This window comes from Leucopleurus acutus, assembly GCF_964270905.1.
Source record: "Leucopleurus acutus genome assembly, chromosome: 11".
In the NCBI taxonomy this organism is placed as follows: domain Eukaryota; kingdom Metazoa; phylum Chordata; class Mammalia; order Artiodactyla; family Delphinidae; genus Leucopleurus; species Leucopleurus acutus.
The window spans coordinates 92,975,944-92,992,557 of NC_139152.1; the positions used below are offsets into that span (position 1 = coordinate 92,975,944).

Here is a 16,614-nt window from a genome sequence, read left to right on the forward strand (position 1 = left end):
TATGGGGGAAAGGTGTGTGTGTGTGTCCCCAGGAGGAAGGGCTGGGGGTAGTTTGGGTCCTTAGAGCGTCTATCCTTCCTCAGTAGGTCTGTCCAGCACTGCACATTGCCCCTTCCCCCAACCTGAAGAGCGGCGCCAAGCAACGGCGAAGGTTCAGATGTGTGTCTCTCTTTATTAGCACTTTCTTTGAGTGGAGGGCGCCTCTTCTGGGTTGTACTACAACTTCAAGTTCTTGCTTTTGCTCTTTTCTTTCTCATCCAGTGCTTTCTGCAAGTTCATGTTCACCGCATTTTTCCGGTGCCACCGTCCTGCAGAGAGCAGGGAAGGAACCAGCACAAATCACCCAGAGGACCTCTGAAGTGTCCAGGCCCCAGTGGTAACCCATATGTCTTCTGAACCCACCCCAGAGTTCTAGCTGCTGCTGTGGTCTCTCTCTGGACCTTGGGGCCAACACACCCTGCCCAGGGAGTGCCCACCTCCCACACCCCCAGCTCCCCACCTACCCAGATCATCCGTCTTCCTGCCATGCCAGTGCTCTAAGTCCCTCACTGATTTCTCAATCACCTCAGGGGTGTAGGAGGCCTTCATGAGGCTCTTCATCTCCTGTGGGGCCCCTGTGGAACCCCATGAAGAAATCCCCAGAAGCCCCAAGTCAACAGAGTTCAGGTACTCCAGGGTTCCTATGTCAGTTTCCCCTGTGGATGGTGGATTGTGGAAGGGCGGGGTGTGGGGAGAGTTAGGCAGAGGGAGGCCGGCCTAGGCTCAAATACCAGCTCCATCATTTATGAACAGTGTGGCCTCAGACAAGATTTTAACGTCTCAGAGCTTTGGTCTCTTAATCTATTCAAAGGAATAAAATGTTCTCGCGAGACTGGGAAGATTACGTTCATTGGAGCAGCTGGCACGTGGCAACTGATACCTGTATTTTCAGAAAATGTTTATGTCTGTGGGTAAAGTTAAAACACACACACGCAAGAAAAGAAGTTACCATGATCAAAAGTCAGAAAAATCATCAGAGGACCAAATTCCAAAAGATAACAAGGATTTGAATGATCCGTTACAGAATATAAAATAAGTATCATTTAATGTGTGAAGTTGTGAAAAAGAGAATAAAAGTATAAGCAAAGAATAAAAAACTAACACAACATTGTAAAGCAACTATACTCCAATAAAAAATATAAAATAAACTAACACAACATTGTAAAGCAACTATACTCCAATTAAATAAAATTAACACAACATTGTAAAGCAACTATACTCCAATTTAAAAAAAATTAACACAACATTGTAAAGCAACTATACTCCAATAAAAATTAATTTTAAATAAATAAATAAATATATGAGAAAAGAATAAGAAACTATCCAGAAAGAACAGACAGATTAGTAAAAGAAGCAAATGGAATTTCAGAAATTAAACGTAATAGTTGAAAGAAAATGGATGGTAAGAGGCCTGGGATTTGCTTCAAAATAAACTGGGGTGGGGCTTCCCTGGTGGTGCAGTGGTTAAGAATCCACCTGTCAATGCAGGGGACACGGGTTTGAGCTCTGGTCGGGGAAGATCCCACATGCTGTGGAGCAACTAAGCCCATGTGCCACAACTACTGAGCTCACGTGCCACAACTACTGAAGCCCGTGTGCCTAGAGCCCGTGCTCCGCAAGAGAAGCCACCACAATGAGAAGCCTGTGCATTGTAACCAAGAGCAGCCCCTGCTCGCCACAACTAGAGAAAGCCCGCGCGCAGCAAAGAAGACCCAACGCAGACAAAAATAAATAAATAAAATAAAATATAAATAAATAATATATAAATAAACTGGGGTGGGAATGAATGGGTGAGTGGGTGGGAAAAAAGATGAAACAAGGTTAGTCTTGTATTGATAATTGTTGAAGCTGTATGATAAGTGCACCATGTATTTATTAAACTATTCTCTCTAAGTTTGAAAATTGACATCATAATGTTTAAAAACAAATTCAACAAACAGGTAAAAGAGCTGATTATATACAGCTGAGAAAAAATGGTAAACTGGTAGATATATCTAAAGAAATTAACTAGAATGCAGCACAGAGTGGGGAAATAATGATGTGGAAAATATGAAAAAGCTGTTAAATGAAGATTAAATGAGAAGGCCTAACATATGTCTAATTGTAGTTCTGAAGGAGAGAGTGGAGAAAACGGGGAGGGACAATATGTGGAAAGCTAGTGGCTGGAATTTTTCCAGAATTGATGAAATATATGAATCCTTAGATTCAAGAATAACAATTCCCCAGTGAGTGTAGGTGAAAATAATTCCTTACCTAGGTACAACCAAGTAAAATTTAGAACACCAGAAACAAAGAAATCTTAGAAGTAGCCATAGAGAAAAGACAGATTAGTTACAAAGGATAACAAGTTTGATTCACCATCGAAGCCAGAAGGAAATTAATTGACATCATCAAAGCGCTTTACAAATAGAAATCAACAATCTAGAACTGTTTACAATAACTGTCTTCCAAGAATAGGATGAAATAAAACTTTTCTGAGCTTAAAATTTACCAACAACAGAATCTCACCCCAAATATCTTCTAAACAACATACATCAGAAAGAAAAAAATAATCCCAGCAGGAAAATCTGAGATAAAAGAAGGAGTAGTAGGCAAAGAAAGTGGAAACCTTGAATAAATCTAAATACACATCCATTATGATAACAGTACCAATGTTGAATATATGGGCAAAATAATGACTGTGATAGATAAGTGAAAATTTAACATATGCTAAGCACAGTTTTCATTCAAAACTTTACAGAACTTACTCACTGAATCAACCCTAAGAAGATGGGGGTGATTATTACCCCCATCTTGCTGTTGAAGTCACTGAAGCACAGAAAGGCTAAATCACTTGTCTAAAGTGACACAGCTGGTAAGTGAAAGATGGAGGACGCAACCCTGGACCCGTGGTTCCAGAATCCACAGTTTAAACTACTTTGCTTATGTATAGTAAAAAAAACCCTGTAAAATAATAACATGTTAGCTGATGGGGGGGGTGGTGGAGAGAATAAATGTGAAGCTGTCCAGCATCCTTATATTGTTCAGAAAAGCTGGAATACCTTGATTAACTTTAGAATTTGCTAACTATGCATGTAACAATGTCAAAGATAGGGAATTTCCTGGCAGTCCAGTGGTTAGGACTCCACGCTTCCATGGTCGGGGAACTAAGATCCTGCAAGCCACACGGCGTGGCCATAAAAAAAAAAGTCAAAGATAACCACTGAGAGAATAGGAAAAGGAAGGACAAAAATTGGATTGGGGAAAAAGGGAAGCTCACTCAGATCCAAAACAAGGGAAGGAGAAAGAAAGCAGCCTAGAAAAATTAGGACAAATGGAAGATACAAAATAAGATCATAAAAATAAATCCGAATATATCGGTAATTAAAATAAATATAAATGGAGTAGGCCAACTGATTAAAAAACAGATGCTCAGGCCACAGAAAATGTTTTCCAGATATATATTAGTTAAAGCATATTTAAAGCAAAAGGACACAAAGAGGATAAACATGGAAATACAGAAAAAGATTAATACCACAAAAATACAAATCAAAGAATCTGGTCATACTATACTAATATGGGACAAAATAGACTGTAAAGCAAAAGCACTATAAGAAATAAAAGCAGGGCTTCCCTGGTGGCGCAGTGGTTCAGAGTCCGCCTGCCGATGCAGGGGACACGGGTTCGTGCCCCGGTCCGGGAAGATCCCACATGCCGCGGAGCGGCTGGGCCCGTGAGCCGTGGCCGCTGAGCCTGCGCGTCCGGAGCCTGTGCTCCGCAACGGGAGAGGCCACAACAGTGAGAGGCCCGCGTACCGCAGAGAAAAAAAAAAAAGGTGGGGAAAAGCCTCCTGGTGGGCTTCCCTGGTGGGGCAGTGGTTAAGAATCCGCCTGCCAATGCAGGGGACACGGGTTCGATCCCTGGTCCGGAAAGATCCCACATGCCATGGAGTAACTAAGCCCTTGCGCCACAACTACTGAGCGTGGGCTCTAGAGCCCACGAGCCACAACTACTGAAGCCACCCGCCTACAGCCCGTGCTCTGCAACAAGAGAAGCCACCGCAATGAGAAGCCCGCACACCGCAATGAAGAGTAGCCCCTGCTCGCCGCAACTAGAGAAAGCCTGTGCTCAGCAACAAAGACCCAACACACACCAAAATAAATAAACTTATTTTTTAAAAAAAATGCCTCCTGGTAATAATGTGAACTCTGGCCCCAGACTGCCAGAGTTCAAATCCCAATCCCAACCCTGACTATCCCTAGCTGTGTGCCCTTAAGCAAGTTACTTAACCTTTCCATGCCTCATTTTTTCTTTCTTTAAAAAAAAGGGGGGAGAATTATAGCACTATAGCATTCACTGTATAAGATTCTTGTGAGAATTAAAATGTACATGAAGTACTTAGAGCAGGGCTTGGTGAATGTTACATGCGACCCATAAATGTAGCCATTATTATTATTTAAAAATAGTTCCAAAGAATCTACAAACAAATTATCGGAATTAATAGGTGAGCTGAGTCAGGCTTCTGGATATAAGATTAAAGAACAAAACTTAAAATTGCCTCCATGTATACAAGCAGCAAAGTTAGAAAATGTGATTTTTAAAAAGTTACTAGGGGGAAGGGTAAGCTGCGACAAAGTGAGAGAGTGGCGTGGACATATATCCACTACCAAACGTAAGGTAGATAGCTAGTGGGAAGCAGCCGCATGGCACAGGGAGATCAGCTCGGTGCTTTGTGACCGCCTGGAGGGGTGGGATAGGGAGGGTGGGAGGGAGGGAGACGCAAGAGGGAAGAGATATGGGAACATATGTATATGTATAACTGATTCACTTTGTTATAAAGCAGAAACTAACACACCATTGTAAAGCAATTATACCCCAATAAAGTGTTAAAAAAAAAGATACTATTTGCAATAAGCAGCAAAAAAATAGATAAATAAGAGATTCTTCAAAACAAGTCTAACAAAAAGCTGCGTAATCTTTATTAAAAAAATGACAAAATGTTATTGACGGATATTGAAGGAAGATTGAAATTAACGGAGTTGTAGACCATACTCATGGACTGGAAAATTCATTATCAAAAAGCTGACAACTGTCCCTAAATTGAGCTGCAGGTTCAATGTTCTTCCAATCAAAATACCAACAGGGTTTTTCATGGAAATTGACAAGCTGATTCTAGAATTTATATGGAAGAGCAAAGAACCTAGAGTAGCTAAGACATTAGCTGCTCCTGCTGCTGGTGATGGAGTGGTGGGGAGTGGGGACAGCCCAACCAGATATCAGACTACTTATAATACCTTGATAATTAAAAGTGTAATATTAAACCAGTGGGCAGAATAGAGAGCCTGGAAACTGATCCATGCACACAGGGAAACTTGATGGTTACCAGCGGTACCACTGCAGGTCACTGGGGTGGGGGGAAAGATGAGATTATTCAATAGAAGGTACTGAGACAATTGCTAATCCACATAAAGGAGGAATTAACAATGAATCTCTGCTTCACACTGAAAAGAGAAATCAACTCCAGATGGATTAAAGACTTAAATGGGAAAAGCAAAGCTAAATATTTTAGAAGACGATGTAAAAGATTATCTTTATGACTCAGCATGGCATAGGATTTCTTCAACCCACTCCTCCTGGAACCTTCTCTATCTCAGTAAATAACAATTCCATCTTTTCAGTTGTTCAGGTCAAAAAGCTTGACATCTGGGCTTCCCTGGTGGCACGGTGGTTAAGAATTCGCCCACCAATGCAGGGGACACGGGTTTGAGCCCTGGTTTGGGAAGATCCCCCATGCCGTGGAGCAACTAAGCCTGTGCACCAAAACTACTGAGCCTGTGCTCTAGAGCCCACGAGCCACAACTACTGAGCCCACGTGCGGCAACTACTGAAGCCCGCGTGCCTAGAGCTTATGCTCCACAACGAGAAGCCCACGCACCACAACGAAGAGTAGCCCCCGCTCGCCGCAACTAGAGAAAGCCCGTGCGCAGCAACGAAGACCCAACGCAGCCAAAAAATTAAATAATTTAATTTATGAAAAACAAAAGAAAAACCTTGACATCAACCTTAATTCCTCTCTCACACACCCCAAATCCATTGATTAGCACATTCTGTTTGCTCTGCCTTACACACATAGCCAGACCCCTCCTGCATCAGGTCACCTTCACCATTATCTCCCTGTGCCGCCATACTGCACAATAGTATCCACTAGAGTCGTGCAATGCACCAGCCCTGCTCTTGAGACCAAGCCTCCATCATTAACCCCACCTGGATTTTTGCAGTCACCTCCTCACTGGTTCCCCTGTTTCTGCCCAGCTCCCTTACTTTTCTTCTCAGCATAGCAACAGTAGTGATCCTTTGACCTAAGTCAAACAATGCCCTTCTCTGCTGAAGACCTTCCCGTGGCCTTCCCCACCTAGCCCGTTTCCTCTCTGATTTCCTCTCCCTTGTCTAGCCACTGCTGTACCTCCCCAACCTGGAGCAGCAAGTGCCAAGATCTGGGCGGGTGGAAACGGAGGGGGACACGTGGGTGAGGCACACTGACAGCTGGGTGCAGAGAGCAATGCCCTTATCTGTAGCGCTTGCCAATTTGTGGAGTGTCAATGCAGTTGACCCTTGAACAACATGGGTTTGAACTGCTCGGGTCCACCTATGTGCGTATTTTTTTTCAATAAATATAGTACCTGTATGCTCATTTTATAGATCTTTAAAAATTAACTAGGCATGGGGAAAGTTTGTGTTTGGTAGGAAGTCACAATACATGGGATCAAAAGAACTAGGGTTTGAGCCCTGATTCTATCCAAACTATCTCAGCTTCCTGGCCTTGGGTGAATCATTTATCAGTTCTTTTGTTTTTGAGTCAGAGATAGCAGTACTTGGATTTTTGACTGTGGGGTGGTGTAGGCACCCCTGACTCCCCCGTTGTTCAAAGGTCAATTGCACGACCACGGCCAATTTTAAGATCGCTCATGATGCCAACAGTTCAGTAAAATTTAACAATCGACTCTTAGAAGCTGGAGCAAGCTGGTTCGCACTGGTTCCAAGGGTTTGCCCCCTTGACACAGTTGTGTTTCTCAGGCTGGGTGAGGGGTACACAGACGCTTTTTATATCATTCTTTTAAATGTATGTAAGCATCACCATATAAAGGCCGACGTAAGAACTACTGAGTGATCATTGTTAAAGACAAGTGGAAGGCCGATTCCTGAGGCCCAGAACAGGACAATCTGAGCTGTATTCTCTCTCCTCTCCCCAGGCACCACCCCTTCTTCAAGCTCAAAGGAAAACCCAGAAAGGCTTCCAGTGGCTGTCTGGTTCCTCGGGTGACGGGGATCTGAGCCAGGTAGGAGGTTTACCAGGCCCTGGGGACACTGGAGAAGGCATGGAGTAAGGATGGAGGAAAGAAGGGGGCCAGGAAGACTTGACCTTTTGCAATGAGGTCAAACTAGAACGTGGGGCCGGAGAGAAGCCACCACTTGCTGACCAAGGACCGGCATCCGAGCAATCGGTTAAACGCTTGGGAACGGGGTCCTAGCTCCGGAGGTGACGAAGTGCCGAGATAAGACTCTGGGACTTTGGAGGCAGAAGAAAAACCTGGATTTGAGTTTCACATCCACCTCCTACTACTCTGGGCAAATTGTTTCCCATCTGCCTGTAATAGGGAGCTAGGAGCACTCCCCTGACAAACAGGACCTAGGGGGACCCAGAGGACACATTGCAGATGTCCGGGCCTCCGACCCACACTTTGGGCCAGAGGTGCCACCAGTGGGATCCGAGAAAGAAAAGGGCTGGCCTGTCAGCTACTAATCGCTCACTGTGGGAATTCCCTGGCGATCCGGCGGAATTCCACTGCAGGGCGCACAGGTTTGATTCCAGGCCTCAAGGCTCAGCAAAAAAATTAAAAAAAGAGGACTCACTGGGGGCTGCAGGCCAAGCGCCTGCACAGAATCCTGCCATGTTATTAGCCCCGTTGTACCAGGAAGATTGGCTGAGGCTCAGAGGTTAAGGATCCTGCCCGAGGCCACACCCATCGGCTGAGCTGACCTTTGAACACAGGAAGCCTGGTACTGTCACTGTAACCAAAGGTGGCCAGACCAGGGGTGCCCCGGCCTCCTCTTGGCAGATTAAGACACCAGAGGGACAGGGAGAGTAAGGGCTGACTGCCAACTGTATAGTGAGGACAGACTCGCCAGGGGACTAGCCATTCCCAGCACTCGGCATAGATCCTGGCACAGAGGAGGCCCTTGGTGGCCGTGAAATGAGTGTCCCTGGAGATGTATCCTGGGGTCTTAGATTCCTTTGGGGGTCCAAGTCCTCCCTTGCCCAGTGCCTTGGGGACTATGGGCGTTCACAGCCCCCACCCTTGCCCTTCAGCCTGACCTTGAAACAAGTTTGACCGCATGTTGTAGCCCAGATCATAGTAGCCTGAAAAGACGGAGGTGATTTCAGTGGGACTCTGGATCCTGCTGGGCCGTGAGCTTGCCCTTTTCTGGCCCTCCAAGGCTTCACCAATGGCCCTTTGAGCCTGAGTAGGGAGGGAGGGAGAGAGGAGAGACAAGGGGTAGAGAAGCAGCATCAAGTCCCCTATCTCCCCTCTAACTTCTCCTGCCTCTGACCCTGCCTCCACCACCCTCACCCCACCCTTAGCCTTCAGCCTTCAACCTACTCCCAACCTACACCCTTCAGCTGGCATAGCTGAGGTCCCTCCACACTCCCACACCAGCCCACCTCCCACATGGGCCTCAGGCATCAAGGTTGAGAACGATCATGAACGCTTCTCCCTACATTGGGTACGTACTGTAGAACATCACCAGGGGACATCTCTATAAGATGATATTATTCCTACATTTTATAAATAAGGAAACTGTGCCTCAGGGCGGGGACTTGCCCATCACATAGCCGGTGAACGAAGCCCTGGCTTGCCTACTACAATGGGAGCGTCACACAAGTCAACTCTAGGTAGCTTCTTATATTTCACCAGGGGCAGCTCCTTCCTTGTACCAATGGGGAAATGAAGGCCCGGAGTGGTTGAGCTCAGGCCTAAGGGCCATTAAACCTGGGTTTGGGTCCCAACTCTGCTGTCTACCAGCTGCTGATTTGGGCAAGTCTTTGCTCCCCTCTGGGCCTCAGTTCCCCTACTCATAAAATGAGGGTGGGGGCAGAACTGGGTGGTCTTTGAAGTAGCTTCCAGTTCTGATATTTGCCGGCCTGATGACACTTGTGATCTGGGTCACAGCTGGATTAAAAAAAAAAACAAAACAGATCTCTTGATTTAAGCCCAGGACCACGATGGCCAAAGAGAGAAAGGGCACCTTCCCAAAGCCGGGAGGTGCAGTGAGAGATAGTGACCATACAGCCAACCTCAAGTTGGGACAAGATCCTCCAAGTGGGGCAGGGAGTTTAGGATTGTGACCTCCCAGACTAGCAGGTTGTGAGGCGGGGGTGTACCCCCACCTTAAGATGACAAAATGAAAAGGGGCCCCGCCCATAGCCTTTGTGACCCTGGCTCTCCTGCTTGCTCTGTGTGACCCTGGGCAGATCGTATCACCTCTCTGAGTCTCAGATTTACCATCTGTTAAAAAAGGAAGCAATGACTCCTGCCTGGCCTGCTGCTCAATGTAGTCACCATGAGGGCTGAGACAGTGGGTTTGAAAATACGACTCAAAATGCCAGAGCAGGTGACCATTTGACCAGAAATGGCAGATAAGTTTCATCTCAACTTTCAGTGGATCAGCATTGAGTTCCTAGAATGATGTACCAAGTAGGAAAAAGTGCCAGAATCGATTAGTGATGTCTGCCATGAATGCGGGCTAGGAGAGTTATGGAATGCATGCTGTGTATTTGCCAGCCTGATCTAGGCTAACTGCCTCACTTTACAGATGTAGAGACTAGAGCTCAGAGAGGAGAAGTAACTTATCCAAAGTTTTTCAGTATTCTGGGGCAGAGCCAGGATTCAAACCCAAGTCTTCTGATTTCCAATCAATCCTGTCCCCTTTAGGAGACTTGAGCTAAAAGCATCTATTTCAAACACAAGACTTCTAACTGCAGAGTCATTATGGGCCAAGGCTCCAGAATCTGCTAGCCAGTTTGGATCCTGTTTAAGTTTGGTTAATTTACTTAAGTCTGTTAAGCCTTGGTCTTCTAATCCATAAAATGAGGATAATTTTAGTACCTCCCTCACTGGGAAGATTGAACGGTTAGATGTGACGACTAAACAGTGCACGGGATCTGGCACAGAGCAAGTGCTCAGTAAACACTACTTTCTGATGATGTTATTACAGGGACTCTGTACTCAAGAGCAGCTTCCTTAGGGGTCCTCATTCTCAGTCTCCATGCATGACCCTCCTGCCGCCCTTAGCCTCCTGTGCCCATTCTGACACCTGCTCTTCGGAGATCAGCTCGTCCACCACGTTGCTCCCAAACTTGTGACGAATGTTGTTGGGAATACTGCTGCTACTCTGGCCCTGTGCCCCCAAGTTGGGGTCTTCCTCCAGCCCCTGGCACGGTTGAGCCCCCTCTCGGAGGGAGGCCCTCCTCTCCCTCGAGGAGGGTCTGTAGCTCTCCTTCTTCAGGGACCCCGGCTGTGAGTCCCTCTGGGGAGAGTCCTGGCTGACAGCCTTCAGGGGTGGAGGCCGGATCTCCTCCAGGGAGGCCTGCCCGAGGGAGCTGCCTCGGGGACTGTGTCCTTGGTACATGGATGGCTGTGGGGAGACTGGGAGCTGGTACTTGAACTTGGAGGTATCCAGTGGGCTACGGGCAGTTCTCCGGGGGTCCGTGTCCTGCTGGCCTTCCTTGCTGTTGTTCAGATGGGCCCTGGTCAAAGTGGTTGTACCTAAAAAGGGAAGAGAGAAGGAAGGAAGGAGAGGAGACAGACAGATGTAGAGAGTGGAGGGCAGGAAGGAAGACGGTGATGGGGGTGGGGGTGGGGGGAACAGACAGACACGGAGCCGCAGAGATCCAGAGCAGGAAAAAAGACGGGTACAGAAAGAAGTCATGGGAGCCAGAAGCATGGGTGAGAAATCAGGAGAGAGACCAAGGGGGAGGGTAGTTCGGCCCGCCAAGCCTCCCGCTGGACAGGGCAGCCCTCATTGTAACTGACAATAGGGACTGAAGCCCAAGCCTGACCAGCCTTGAGGCTAGCTGTGTGACCTTCAGCAAGGGCTGTGACCTCTCTGTGCTTTAGTGAACCCGGCTCCATTTGGGTAGTTCCCTTCCCCACCTTGAACCCCCCCAGCAATCCAGTCAGGAAAACCAGCAGCTGTGGAAGCTGGCAGAGGGCATCCCTCAGCGTGGCCAAGTCACACGGCTGGAAAAGTACTAGAGCTGGATCGAGCCAGCCTTTGCTCCCCATTTAGAGCTGCTCCCCAGCCCCACTTCCCTCCTCTGTTCTCCAGCTAATGGAGCGGTGTCGTCCCACCTGCTTCCCGGCTCTCCCACCTCAACCGCTCCCCTCCCCTCCCCCCACCCCTCTCCTGCCCTGACTCCCAGTTCCGAGGATCTCCCGTTCCCAGCTTACAGGTCTTCTCCTCATTCTCTTCCCCCATCCCTGGCTCCAGCCAAACAGACCGCCACTTCTTCCCCACCACACCCTGCGATGTCCAACCTCCCAGCGTCTGCTCAGGCTAGTTCGCTGCCCGGAAGGCCAGCCCCTCTTTTTCCCTAAGTCAAAATCCTACTGCTTGGGCTTCCCTGGTGGCGCAGTGGTTGAGAGTCCGCCTGCCGATGCGGGGGACACGGGTCCGTGCCCCGGTCCGGGAAGATCCCACATGCCGCGGAGCGGCTGGGCCCGTGGGCCATGGCCGCTGAGCCTGAGCATCCGGAGCCTGTGCTCTGCAGCGGGAGAGGCCACAGCAGTGAGAGGCCCGCGTACCGAAAAAAAAAAAAAAAAATCCTACTGCTTCCTTCCAATGCAGCCCCACCAGGGCTGACACCCACCCCAAGCTGCCAGGGCCATCGCCTCCTCTCAGCTCCACAACTCTGTCCCCAGCACGCTCTACAGGCCTGTCTGGATTTTGCCCTTCTCCATCCTTGTGAGCTACAAACCCTCTCATTTCTCTCCTCCATGCGGGAGGGGAGTCACTGAGGCAGGTCCACAGGTGAGTCAGTCCTGGGCCTCCCTCAGCACCCCCCAGAGCCCTGTGTACCAGAGATGCTGGTGACACCCATCAGTGAGCAAGTGAGTGGATAGATGGCTGCAGGGGCGTCAGACCCAGGGTCACCCTGCACCCCATCAGTTCTAAAATGTCCTTCCTTCTCATGTTAGCATCGCTGACAACAGGCTGTGTCTGACAATCAATGGGCCCTGGTCTAACCAGCGATGTTTTCTTTCTTAGTGACAGGTAAGTAACAGTGCATCTTACAACCCACTGGATGGAGACTTAAAATACACATTTTGAATAATGTTTTACACATTATAATACCCAAGTAATATGTAAACTCTTTCTTACTGGGCAAAATATAGAAAACGAGTCAGTCCCCACCCTCTCCCCACTTCCAGCTCTGCCCACAATCCTCAATCCCAGGTTATAGCTGTAAGCTTCTTTGAAGAGCTTCCCTCCCAGACGTTCTAGGTGGGTCCTAGCGCTTTTGAAAGATGCATAGTTTGGCTTCACTTTGGTTTCCAAATGCGATCAGATTCCATGTATTGCTTTGTAACTTGCTGTTTAAAAATTTAACACTGTGCCTTGGGGATCTCTTCTTGGCCACAGACACACACCTAACTTTCCTTTCAACCCGTGCAGGCTTTAGCGGGTGCCCTGCCGGTGGATGTCCAGGTTTCTTTTTCAGAGAAAGCTGCTGGAAATGGCAGGTTTTGCCAGCCACAGAGGTTTTTATTTCAAGCCCTCCTTGCCCACCCGTGGGGGCTGCAGACCCTTCCCCAGGGCAGTAGAGACAGAGAAAGCTGAGGTCCAGGCCTGCCCGCTTCCTCCTCGCCCTTCTCCTCCCCACCATCCTCACCCCGTGGAGCTGAAGTCGGAGGATCCTCTCCTTGACTTTTTGTCATCGACACAAAAGAGGAAAAACCTGTTCCCCAGAGACCAGACTGCCTACCCTCCCTCCCATCCTGGGTTCTGCCCCAACAAGCAGATAGCGGAGCAAAGGGGCGCTTCTGGGGACAACTAAGGCTTCCAGGATGGGGACAGTGACCCTTCTCAAAAGAATGGAGGCAGAGAGCATTAAGAGCACTCACCACCAGCCTGGTCAACCACGGCCCCTCCCTGTGCTCGTGGGGAGACTGAAGCCCAGCGCAAGCCTGGGCTCCTGAGCCCATAGGTCTCAGGGCTCGGGACTCCAGGATCCGTGCTCCCATCTCTCCCAGGCTGTGCTCCTGCCCGCCTCTAAACACAATGAATGCAAATTGTCTGCTCATCCTCCACCTGCCCTTTGGGCTTAGGAGCGCTCTAATGGCCAGGACCGTGTCTCGTGTCCCCTGGCTCAGAGAGCCAATACCTTCACCAATTCCGCCATCGGGCGAGCACCTACCGTGTGTCAGTGCTGTGCTAGGCACTGGGGCCCCAACAGTGAGCTGACTGGGTCAGCCCCGTCCTCTTGGACTTAAATGTTTGTGGAATGAATGAATGAATGTCTGTCTGTAGCTGGCATCCAAGAATCTCAGTGCAATCCCACGCTTCCTCCACTCCCTTCCCCTGTACAATGGGCCGAGTTCATCCTACTTTACTTGCTGTTGTGAGGATCAAGCGACCAATCATCAGAGTTCTCCAAGCTGGGTCATTTATCAGAATCCCCGGCAGGCACTCATTAGAAATACAGATTCCTGGGCCCCTCCTAGAGCTGCTGCAGCAGCATCTTCTTGGGAGAGGCTGGGATCTGAGTGTTTAACTAGGCCTCCAGGTCATTCGGGTCTTTGGAGAGAGCTTCCAGCAGGAGCCTTGCCCCAGCATCCCTCTCTCCACATCCCACCCGCCAGCCCCAGCCGCCAGCCCCTCACCCGTGGGGACCTTTCTCAGAGCTGACCTGACCCAGTCATTCCTACATGGAAACCCTTCCCCTCGTCCTCAGGGCAGAGGCCCTGCCCCTGGAATCGGTCCCAGGACCCCAGCCCAGCCTCCTTGCCCACCTCCCTTCTCCAGCCTTCAAGCCATATTGAATTTCATTCAGCTTCACCAAATCACCAGCCCACTCTAACTTCCAGACCTTTGCCCGCACTATTCCCCAGGCCTGGGACACGCTTGTCTCCCCTCCTTGGGCCACACCACTCCCTGCCTTTGGCTCACTCAGGACCTACATGGACCTTCCACTCACAGAGACCAGGCCCCTGCTGTGTTCTCCCATATCCTGCCTTTCTGGTGCACAAAGGGTTGCTGCTTTGCCCCTGAGCCTTGAGAGTGAAGCCAGCAGGACCCTGTAGGGCCCTCCTGGGCACAAAAGCCTTTCTGGGTTCCCCATTTCTTATTTGCAAGTTAAAGGCTTCAGCCACCCTAGACCTTCCCTGAGTTCCTAAGGGCAGATTCAAACAGCTGCTACTCAGGGAGAGGAAGGAATGCGGAAACAAAGGAGGAACCATCCAGAAACAATAGTGCAGGGAATTCCCTGGAGGTCCAGTGGTTAGGATTCTGCACCCTTGCACGGGTTCAATCCCTGGTCCGGGAAATAAGATCTCACAAGCCACGTGGTGCAGCGGAAAAAAAGAAAAGAGCAATAGTGCAGTGATTAAAGCAGGGTCCTAGTTCCTCCTCGAGCGATGTACATAACAATATCTTCCAGTTCTTCTCAGGAACTAAGGTGCCAACGCAGGTGGAGGACGGTAAGTTCAGGCCAAGCACAAGACTCCTGGAGCACCGCCCTGCTACCTCACCACCAGCCAATCAGAAGGAAGCCACACACCCTGCAGCCCTCACCCTAAATTTTGCCTATAAAAACTTCTCCCCGAAAACCATCAATGAATTTGGGGGTTTTGAACAGGAGCCACCCATTTCCTTGCTTGGCCCTGCAATAAAACTTTCTCTGCTCCAAACTCCGATGTTGCGGTTCGTATGGCCTCACTGTGCCTCGGGCACGTGAACTTGTGTTCGGTTACAAGAGGGGACACTGCAGTGGGGTCATAATCCCCAGGCCTGGCAGATGAGAGAGACTCAGCAATACTCCGTGCCCTCTCTTTTCCTTCTGTCTTCGAACGGAAGCCCTGAGGAAGTTAGGGCCACACAGTGGGTCTGGAGGCCACAGCAAGACTGAGGGAGAGGGGGAGGGGGCTGGTCTCTGCTGCCCCCAGGGGGTCCCTCCGGAAGTCCTGCACGTGCATTCAGCATGTCCCTGGTCCCCCGTCCTACCTGCTTTGTGGTCCAGCTCCATCAGCTCTTGCTCTGCAACAGGTAATTCCAAGCTTAGCTCTGCAGACAAAGAAATACACACGGTCATCTCAGATGACAGAGAGGGCTGAACAGGACGGCCTGTGACAGTCTGCCCAGCCCCTGACCAGAGGTCCCTCTGTGCTGCTTCCAGTGCTCTCAGGTACCCAGGAGTCCTCGCCCCATCCACCCACCACCCCTGGCACTGGGTGGAAAGCCCTGGTCACCCCCATAACCTGTGCCTCAAAGGCCCTTCTCAAACAGACTGGGGGCCTGGGACTCCCCTTCTTCCTTTGCAATCCTTTTCTTCTATAATATTTTCTTCCCCATCTGTACCACCCAACACTCCCCTAGGAGCCCCAGCAGACCCCTTGCCGGGAGGGGCATTGCCCCAAGCCCACCACCCTGGTGACTGTTTGCCTCTCTGCAAATAGGATTTTGCCCATTCTTTTACCAGCTGGTCATTCAAGGAAAGGAACCAGCTTGGCCAAGGTGGAGGAGAGCCAAGAGCAGGAACGGACTCTGGGATGATCTCAGCCTTTCCTCCAAAGAACAGGCCTTTGGGTCAAACTAGAGTGTCAGCTCTGACATCTTCAGAAGCCCCTGCAGCTTTCAAGTTTGGGTTCCTTTCTCCTAGGTCATCTTTTTCTTATTCATATTCTCTTACTTTATTGCATGTGTTTTTTTAAAGGCTTCTGTGAATTTTGTAATTCAACTAGGATAAGACAGTTTATTGTATAATTGGATAAGGAAAGCATAGAAGCAGCAAGTCAGAGCTGGAAGGGATCTTTGAGATTAGCTAATCCAGTCCCTTCGTTTTATTTATTTATTTTTATAAATTTATTTATCTATTTTATTTTTGGCTGCGTTGGGTCTTTGTTGCTGCACAAGGGCTTTCTCTAGTTGTGGCAAGCGGGGGCTACTCTTCGTTGCAGTGTGTAGGCTTCTCATTGCAGTGGCTTCTCTTGTTGCAGAGCAAGGGCTCTAGGCACACGGGCTTCAGTAGTTGTGGTGTGGGGTCTCAGTAGTTGTGGCGCGGGGTCTCAGTAGTTGTGGCACATGGGCTTAGTTGCTCCACAGCATGTGTGATCTTCCTGGACAAGGGCTCGAACCCATGTCCCCTGCATTGGCAGGAGGATTCTTAACCATTGCACCACCAGGGAAGCCCCAGTCCCTTGATTTTACAGGTAAAGAAACTGAGGTCCCAGGGAGAAGGAGTGACTTGTCTGAGGTCACCCAGCAAGTTGGTCTGCTGGTAAACTCAGAGCAGGTTAAGAATCAGATGAATTTTGAAAA

At 49.1% G+C, this 16,614-nt stretch overlaps 1 protein-coding gene across 1 annotated transcript; it reads right to left on the bottom strand.

The window, feature by feature from the left end:
- Positions 1 to 216: 216 nt before the first annotated feature.
- CIMIP4 (ciliary microtubule inner protein 4) lies at positions 217 to 11,022 on the bottom strand (the record flags this gene model as incomplete). The annotated part of the gene is made up of 4 exons (XM_082849827.1): positions 217 to 308; positions 504 to 614; positions 8,393 to 8,537; positions 10,393 to 11,022. The coding sequence occupies 4 exons, from the start codon at positions 11,020 to 11,022 to the stop codon at positions 217 to 219; spliced, it is 978 nt and encodes a 325-aa protein (XP_082705953.1).
- Between the last annotated feature and the right edge of the window lie 5,592 nt (positions 11,023 to 16,614).